The sequence below is a fragment of the Anastrepha ludens genome, chromosome 5 (genome assembly GCF_028408465.1).
Source record: "Anastrepha ludens isolate Willacy chromosome 5, idAnaLude1.1, whole genome shotgun sequence".
Classification (NCBI taxonomy): domain Eukaryota; kingdom Metazoa; phylum Arthropoda; class Insecta; order Diptera; family Tephritidae; genus Anastrepha; species Anastrepha ludens.
The window spans coordinates 88,186,264-88,195,018 of NC_071501.1; the positions used below are offsets into that span (position 1 = coordinate 88,186,264).

The 8,755-nt window shown below is 37.3% G+C and overlaps 1 protein-coding gene across 1 annotated transcript; it reads right to left on the bottom strand.

The window, feature by feature from the left end:
- Nucleotides 1-1,172: 1,172 nt before the first annotated feature.
- LOC128864300 (uncharacterized protein DDB_G0283357-like) lies at nucleotides 1,173-7,748 on the bottom strand. The gene is made up of 3 exons (XM_054103899.1): nucleotides 7,548-7,748; nucleotides 6,381-7,352; nucleotides 1,173-2,019 (listed from the first exon to the last, which is right to left on the bottom strand). Exons 2-3 carry the CDS (start codon nucleotides 6,490-6,492, stop codon nucleotides 1,448-1,450), a joined length of 684 nt encoding a protein of 227 aa, XP_053959874.1. The 5' UTR covers nucleotides 6,493-7,352; nucleotides 7,548-7,748; the 3' UTR covers nucleotides 1,173-1,447.
- Nucleotides 7,749-8,755: the final 1,007 nt, after the last annotated feature.

Consider the following 8,755-nt stretch of genomic DNA (forward strand, 5'->3'; position numbering starts at 1 on the left):
AGAAAATTAGCATATGGGCGGCTCGTTTACGAATGAAAGTACTTGCTCTTAGAACTATGAGCTCGAATTTATAAATCAATTTTTTGATGATGAGTTTTTGTTGCACAGTACAATAGTTGAAACTGTTCGGCGCCGCCGCGACTGTTCAGCGCTATGGCAACTAGGATGATGGCCGCTACGCCTGCGCCTATTAATGCATTTTGTTCTTGTAGTCGCTAGGCATAGAATTTTAGCTTTGGACGACATACGCATTTACAGGAATAAAGTGAGTGGCCTGTGTGTGCGGTTGTATGTAGATGCATATGTGTATATTAATAAGCATTGTTTTGCTGGAAGTTCAGAACACAAATATGTATGTACGTACATAGGCTAGGCCATAGTATAGCATACATACATATGTATAAAAAATTCAAACCAAGCGTCCTACGAATGTTAGCGTGTATGTTAGTACGTCTGTGTATTATACGCGTTACGACGCTCATAATAGCAACCGCGTGTGCTGTATTGCGTCCGTATTTTTATATTCGTAAATATTTTCATTTTTAAATATTTACCGCAATTATGCCGAAAAATAATGCAGAAAAGTGTCGTGAATTTCGACAGAAAAAAAATAAAGTATACACCAGAAGTATCGCGGATACTTAGAAAAGATTACGATAAAGTTCCAATGATTTTAAGTGGCGATTTTAACGTAAATTTTGCATTGGACACAGCGGTTCCTTTAATTGACGTTCTCAATACAACATTCAATTTAAAAATGTGTAACAATCGCACTGAATCGACAACACGATCAAAAACAACAATTGACGCGGTATTTCCAAGATAAGTTGACAACATCGAAACCAAAGCATTTGTATCATATTTTAGCTATCATAAGCCACTCGTATCATTTGTTGAAATTCATAATATTGAGGATGAATAACAATAAAATGAAGAAAATAAAATATGAACTTTATAGAAATATCATAATGAACCTATAATTATCCCGCTCCTAATGCTGTTTTCGTCTCATTCTCTCTCAGTTTGTTTTACGGAAGGTTTCACTTCTATCGCGTCTAACCGTTAGACTGGTATTTTTTTTTATTTTTCTTACCCAATATTTTTGCGTTGATGTCTCTCGTAGCACTCAAATCTGCAAGTAAAATTTTTAATGTATAATAAATCTGCAACTATTAAATACAAAGTCGAAAATAATTTATTTTTAGCGTTATTTTCTCATCTGTTTTTTGTTTGGTGCGCGAAATTAAACAATATTTAAATTTTTTTGCACATTATACCAGCGAGATATTGCAAAGTTAATTTATAGTTATCATAAATATTTATGTATGTAACAAAAATGATAGAAAAATTGTAAAAGGTTATTTGGCAGCAGCGCATGAAGGAAATTACTTTGTATTGTGTTTGTGTTTTATTTTTGTGTTTTCACTACGAACAACGAGCGCTCCATTCAAATCTCCTCGTAATCGTATTCATCGAGATTGTCATCACTTCTATTTCGTATGATTTTTGTGCTATTGTTCACGCCATTAATGCTGCTGCTGCTGCCGCTATTATTGCCATTTACATTGCTGCTAATGTTGCTGTTGTACTTGTTGTAGCTGTTCTTGTAGCTCGCATCCACAGCGCTAATGCCGCCACCAAAACTGGTTGCGGACGTGTTATTCTTAATGCTGCCGCCACCGCCACCGCTATTGTTACTGTTGCTGGCACCGCGATAGCTGGTGCTGGCAGTGGCGCTGCTACCACTGCTGCTGCTGCTGTTCACAGTGCCGCGACTTCGGTAATCACGTCCGCTTACTTTGTTGACGGCTACCACATCATTCGGGCTGTCATAATCACCATAACCATCCAGGCATACGCGATTGCATTCCTCCAACGTTTTGAAGTTGTTGACGTTGCCCGCACAGCCGCCAAAGTAGAACATGGCGCATTTCATGCGACGCATATCGAAATAGTAGCGCTTCACTTTGGCCCGGCAATAGCCAAAGTCCATGGGCAAAAGACATGTTTCCGGTATGCCTGCAATGAGAATGCAAAAGAAAATATAAATTGGAAAAAAGACGAGCAATACCAACTACACTCATTGCATGAAAATTATTCTTCGCCCGCACTGGGGCAATGGCTGATGTCATCGTCGTTGATGACTTAGTTCGAATGTAATTATGGCATCAGCAGACGCATTTAAGTAACACAAAGCGAGCTCTGATGGTGTACGCAGAGATTGGAGATTGATTATGATTAATTGCACTGGTACATAAATGTACGACTGAATTGGCACGAAAGGTGTGGAAGTGCAAATATTTGCGCAAACACTGAATTTGCATATTCATAGCAACCACTGACTTGTCAAGAAGTCTAAGGCTTTTTATTATGAAACGTTTGCTATCTTAAATGCGACTGCGTTCGATGGTTGTAAAAGAACTAATAACGGACTGTTCTCAAACTTTTAGATAGGCAGCGGCATAACTGCTATTCTATATATTTTTGAGCTAGGAGGTTTCCTTCTTAAAGACCATTCCGTATATCAAGTTGGATTACTAATTAGAGAAATCTTTGATATTTAGTAATTATATGATGGTCTCTTGCTCGGGTCATCAAATTTAAATATCAGGATTCCTTATGGCAAGAGTATCAAATTTTACTTTGGTTGGTGGACGCCGTTTCATGAATACCACTCATGTTCGGAACCAGCTGTGGACAAGACACACTACAATGATATAAAATGTTATTTCTAATATCGGCCGGCTCTTGATGGGCAATGCCATATCTCTGAGTGTATTTCCGATATGAAAAAGCTTTTCATCAAAAAATCATCAGCCGTCCGGAGGCGGCGGAAAACTGGTTCTTCCATATTTTCTGTTATAAGAGATTTATTTTTCTACAAAGTTTAGAAAGAATTTTATTGTTGACAAGCCACATATCTTTTTTTAAGACGTTTACTTTGGTGCCACACTACTACAAAAAAATATGTAAAAAAAAGTGGTTTTTGTATACTATTTGATGTCAATAACAAGATACTATAAAATCAAAACGATCGCATGTTATTTTCTTCTAAAAAAAATTCCTAAAAAATATCTATAAAAATTAGTATTTGACCAGACTACTACCTTAATCAGATCACATGGGTGATTATAAATTGACTCGAGTTTCAATAATTTTTCTATTTTGCTTACTGAAATATGTACATACATATAATATCGGGTGTTTTTTAGCTGCATGAAAATTGTAGATATCCATAACTATGGTTTGACACCTGAGCATGGCAAAAATGACATTTCTATTCAGTTAAATTTGGCAAGTCATCATGAATCGTTTAATGCCAGAACAACGCTTCCAAATGGTGGAAATTTAAATAAAGAGTGGTGTATGTAAAGGGTGATTTTTTAAGAGCTATAGGAAAGCTTTTCAAAAAAACACACGCAAAATTCAGAAAAATGCATGAAACTTATTTAAATAGATAGTACAGTTCATATAATTTAATGTTTGAAGATTATTTCATGCAAATGTTGACCGCGACTGCGCTTTAAATGGTCCATCCGCTTAGTCCAATTTTGACATACTCTTTCCAATGTTTCGGCCGGTATCTCACATATAAATGCTTTAATGTTGTCTACCAAAGCGTTAATTGAAGCAGGCTTGTCTGTATAGCCATGAGCTTTAACATAGCCCCACAAAAAATAATCTAAAGGCGTTATATCGCACGATCTGGGTGGCCAATTGACAGCTCCCGAACGTGAAATAAAATGTTCACCGAACTCGCCTCTCAACAACATTGTTACGCGTGCTGTGTGGCATGTGGCTGAAACCACATGTCATGCAAGTCAAGCTCTTGCATTTTGCAGTAGCGCTCACCTTTCACAGTTACGTTACGATTCGCAGTATCTTTGAAGAAGTACAGTCCAATGATACCTCCAGCCCATACACCGCACCAAACTGTGGCCTTTTCTGGATACATTGGTAGCTCTTGCAATTCTTCTGGCTGATCTTCACTCCAAAACCGACAATTCTGCTTATTTACGTACCCATTGATCCAAAAATGAGCATCGTCGCTGAGCACAATTTTTCGACTTTAAACTTCCTTAACAGAACACGCATTTTTATAATAAAATTCAATGATTTGGAATCGTTGTTCGTTTGTAAGACGATTCATGGATAATTATAGACCAAACTGAAGATGTTTGACAGTGAAAGAAAACACGAAACGTGCGTCAGCTGTTTAAACCAACTGTTTAAAAAGATAATAGCTAAAAAATCATCCGTTATAAGGTCTGCTCATGAAGCTCAATTGTTACAAATTATCAAGTTTTAGTGTTTATGTATCCAAAAAACTTGCAAAGTAGGGGAAAGTGAGAGAGCAAAATGGCAATTCTTTTCACATTTTGAGGGGAAGTACAGGGTTGCCAATATTCGACGGACCCATCTGGCAACCCTGTATCATTTGACAAAAACGTCAGATCGCTTAATGATATACCGTGTTGGAAGCGTCAGTCCAAGCCGACTTTTACCATGGAACAGTACACGCCACGCGAGTGCTCCCAAATTGTTGAAATTTACATTCAACAAAAGAAGTCAATTGTGAAAACTCAACGTGCGTATAAAAAATTAAAAAATGTGAAAAATGCACCTTCTAAGAACACCATTAAACGTTTGTACGAAAGGTTTTCGACTGGTGATGCTCTTTCTAATCCAAAGAGGCCAAATCAAAACCGACCAAGGCGATCGGATGAGAATATTGCTCTTATACGGGCCAGTGTTGAGACGTCGCCAAGGACATCCCAAAATCGCCGTTCTCAGCAGTTGGGCATTGCTCGGAGCACTTTAAAATGCATTATCCGCATTGATTTGCATTTATTCCCGTATAAGATTCAATAGGCGCAAAGATTGTTGCCTGCGGACAAGCCTCGTCGATTGGAATGGGCCCAAAGAGTCATCAAAATGGCTGAAGATCCGTCGAATATGGGCAACCCTGTAGTAAGTTGTTACTGGATACATTTGTACTTGTAAGAATTTGCAGATGAGAAAAACAGCTGATTGCAAAGTAAAAGTAAATACGAATTAAAATTTGCGAATTGAGTTAAAATTCTAAATTTAAGTAAATATGGTGATTAAAATGCAGAATGTAAGTAAATATATTTTAGATACAATTTATAAATTTTAGATATCTTATATAGGAATCGGCCAATGATATAGAAGTATTCACTTCTGAACCACAGCCACCAACAACCTTTGCTTCAGCTTCTTCATCTGACAACGATGATGAAATGGAACAAATTATTGTGGAGAAAATCATGTGATGATGCTAAGCTCGTTAATTTGCATTTTATTTGCTTTATTTTTTAATTTAATAATATACGAGGTTGCTCAACTGAAAAAATTTTGAATTTTTGTAATTTCTCCCGCCAACAATTTAGTCAACTGTTCGTAAAACTTGTAAATTGTTACTGGGTTTGCGTTCATATACTTGTTTTTGATATTTTTCTCTTTGAGAACGAATTTTCGGAAATTATGATAATGGCAAGTTACTGGTTAATTTTTATATCCACAGACCTACAAAGTATTTTGTGATTTTTAATTTATTTCTAAGAGAAGCTTTTGCTTGGACTACCCTATATAGAAGAAAACTCAAAGCTCTTAGCACAAACGCTATCTGTGTAATAATATCATTACTATTTTTGCTTCTATCGGGTGTTTTTTAGCAGCATGAGAATTATCGGTATTGATAAGTATGGCTTGACAGCTGAGAATGGCAATTGTGTTGACATTTCTCTTCACTAAGATTTGGCAAATCCACTATTGACGCCATACGATCAGATTTATTGGAAAAAGTAGTCAAAAATTGGCCGGATTGTACCATGTAACTCGTAGCCGCAGCAGTCATATGCCGGATATCATAAAATACTCAAAAAATAAATGGCATGAAATTATCTACCAGTTTAAGAGTTCTGTTTGATATTATCATTTTAAGCTTCAAGCTCTTGAAAAAACACCCGATATTTGATTACTTTTTTAACCAGCTTTTTGTTTTTCCATTCAAAGCTTCATGAAAGTAAATATAACCTTGACACACTTAAAACCAAATCCGATAGTTTTAATTTTCTTTTCTTACACCAATCCAATATTTCTATTAGTTACACATTTCAAAACACGCGCAACGTTTTGATTTTCAGTGATTAAAGTGATTAAAACAGTTTCACTTTTCCAAACTCAAAAATACTCAAGTTTCTGCAGTTTGAGTGCAATAAATAATTAGAAATAAGTTAAGTTGTAAAATTTTCCATAAATTCGATTGATTTAATTCATTTAATTTTGATCTCCACAATTCCTTTTAACCAATTCCACCTGCTTTAAATCAACACCAACGACAGCAACATTTCACTCACCGTTATAGCGATCCGGCGCATAGAGGCCCACAGTTGCTGCGCTGGCCGCCAACACACCATGCCATATCACACTGAACAACACGAAGCAGGACACGAATAGACGCATCTTCATTTCACTTTCTTCTTCACAAGCGCAATAATAAATTGCAGCCGAGTCTCTAAATAACTGTACGTTCGACAATGATCTTGTTGATGTTTGCGTTGCCGGCACACTGAATCTATGTCAGCAGCGGCTCTGTGAAGCTGCTTGGCTGGATGGAAATTGAAACACAACGAGCTTTCTCACGCTCAATCACACTCGCCTCGCGTTTTGCTTGCAGGCAGCCAAACGGTGGCAATTAAAAAGCAAAACTGGCTAAATTCGCTAAAAATGCAGAAAATGTACACAGAGTTTTCACTAGACGCGCATGCGCACGCGTATGCGATTGCTGCTTATCGACGACTGTTGCTGATTGATCACTGCGGCGTGCCAGTTGCGTTGCTGCTTGTCTGGTATGAGTGGAGGGAGCACTCGAGTGGAAAATTCAAATAACGCCTATGAAGTTGAATTCGTTGAAAAAGCGTTTTGGTGTATTACGTTTTTCTTTTGTTTTTATTGTCTTCTTAACTATCGGCAATTTTTTACCAGCCACTTAGCGGTGTTTAATAAAAATTCATGCGTGACAGCTAAAATGTTGCACTCGAATTCGCGTGCCAGTAGGGTGGATTTTTGTTTTTTATTTTTTTTTCGTTGCACTTAAGTTGTCTGTATAAAGAAATATGCGAGTCTGCCTATATACATATGTACGTATGTATGTGTGTGTATGTATGAGTCTGCCTTTATGCAGTTATGTACGTAGGAGTATTTAATTGGGCGCGTTAGAAATTCCTCTCTGGTTACTGTTGCGCCTGCGTGCTGGCGAACTGTGCGCGTTTGCTGTTTAGAATATACTGAGTCCACCCCAGCTGTGCACGGCAATATAAAAAGACCAACTACACATCGCCAAAGAATTCCGATTATTCAAGCAAACGCAATAAAAGTAAAAAAAAAAAAATACAGATCATAACCATAATAAAAGAAAACAAAAATATATTTACATACATACCATATGCAGTGTATGTGTATGGAAGTACAACAACAACTTTATATACAACAAAAGCAAATCAAATAAAAATCAAAATACGTACATTTCGAAACATTTGTAAACAACTTAAAAACTTGCTGCGTACTTTAAACCAGTCCTCCTCGTCTGTCATCCGTTTGTCCGTCCAGCCGTAAAACCGTTCAACCGTCTTTCCACCTGCTCTCTGCTCTATCACTGCACTAAAAACAAATATTCTTAAATCGCGTAGTCATAGGCTGCGTCATCGCCATCGCCACCGCCACTGTAGTCTGTCTATTATTATTTCCCACTGTAAGCTGTGCAAAAACAATTTTTAATAAATAGCTGTAATTAAATTCATTTAAAATTGGTTCATAAACGTTTTTCAAAAGCGTTGGTTGACACTAGCGCTCCGCTGCTGCATATTCGCTTACCACACTCGATTGTGTTTACACCTTGCGACACCCTTTATTTCGTACATTAAAATTCATATACTTACTCATAAATTTATGCCAGCTTCATATATATTTGTGCTTATGCACCGGCGCGCACCAGCTACCATTCTAGAGACTCGTATCCCAAGTTGTGTGCTGATTCAAGTTTTCTACCAACACCTGAACCCACTACCTGCCCCTCCAATTAGCTCGCTTTGTGAGTGAGAGTGGAAGTGGAGAGAGTGCTGTGTGCTGCAGCGAATTGGGTGTGCGTGTACGCATTCGCGAACGAGTTTTGTAACCACGAGAAGAAATGTTGGTAGTGGTAATGGGGAAAAATGAATTTGCCTGTGCATTAAAAGTGCAATAAAATATATTTTGTTGTTGTGTTGTAGAAGTTAAGTCATTTAAGATTACATCATTTGAGAATAACATCAATTCTCCAAGTCACTTGAGCATATATTTAGTAGTAAAATCATATCACATCGATTTTGACTGGTGAGAGTGCCCCTCTCCATGTAATTTGACTGAAACAGCAGCATCCTCTCAGCTGGTCGTGCTATTGAAATACGACGAAGCTGATAAGAGGCGTGCAACAACTAAATACTATGCAGAATATAATCAACCGAATGCATGCTTGCCGATTGGAATTTAAATGTGCTCTGCATAATCTACAAGCAGTGTGATTCTATAATCTGCGTCAATTAAGGCGTAAGGTGGGTGAAAGATCAAAAACCACCGTCAATGAACTTATCAGTCTGACTACGTTAAATTTAGCATCGATGAGAAAAATAACACCAAGCAACATGAGCGGATACTGTGTTGGCTTTTTTTTACGTATATCACCAACAAAATCTAA

Bases quoted from the DNA above. Each gene is read 5' to 3' on its own strand.
- LOC128864300 (XM_054103899.1), bottom strand. From the start codon at position 6,492: ATGAAGATGCGTCTATTCGTGTCCTGCTTCGTGTTGTTCAGTGTGATA. The intron at 2,020-6,380 runs GTGAGTGAAATG...TTCTCATTGCAG, and splicing joins TGCGCCGGATCGCTATAACG to GCATACCGGAAACATGTCTT.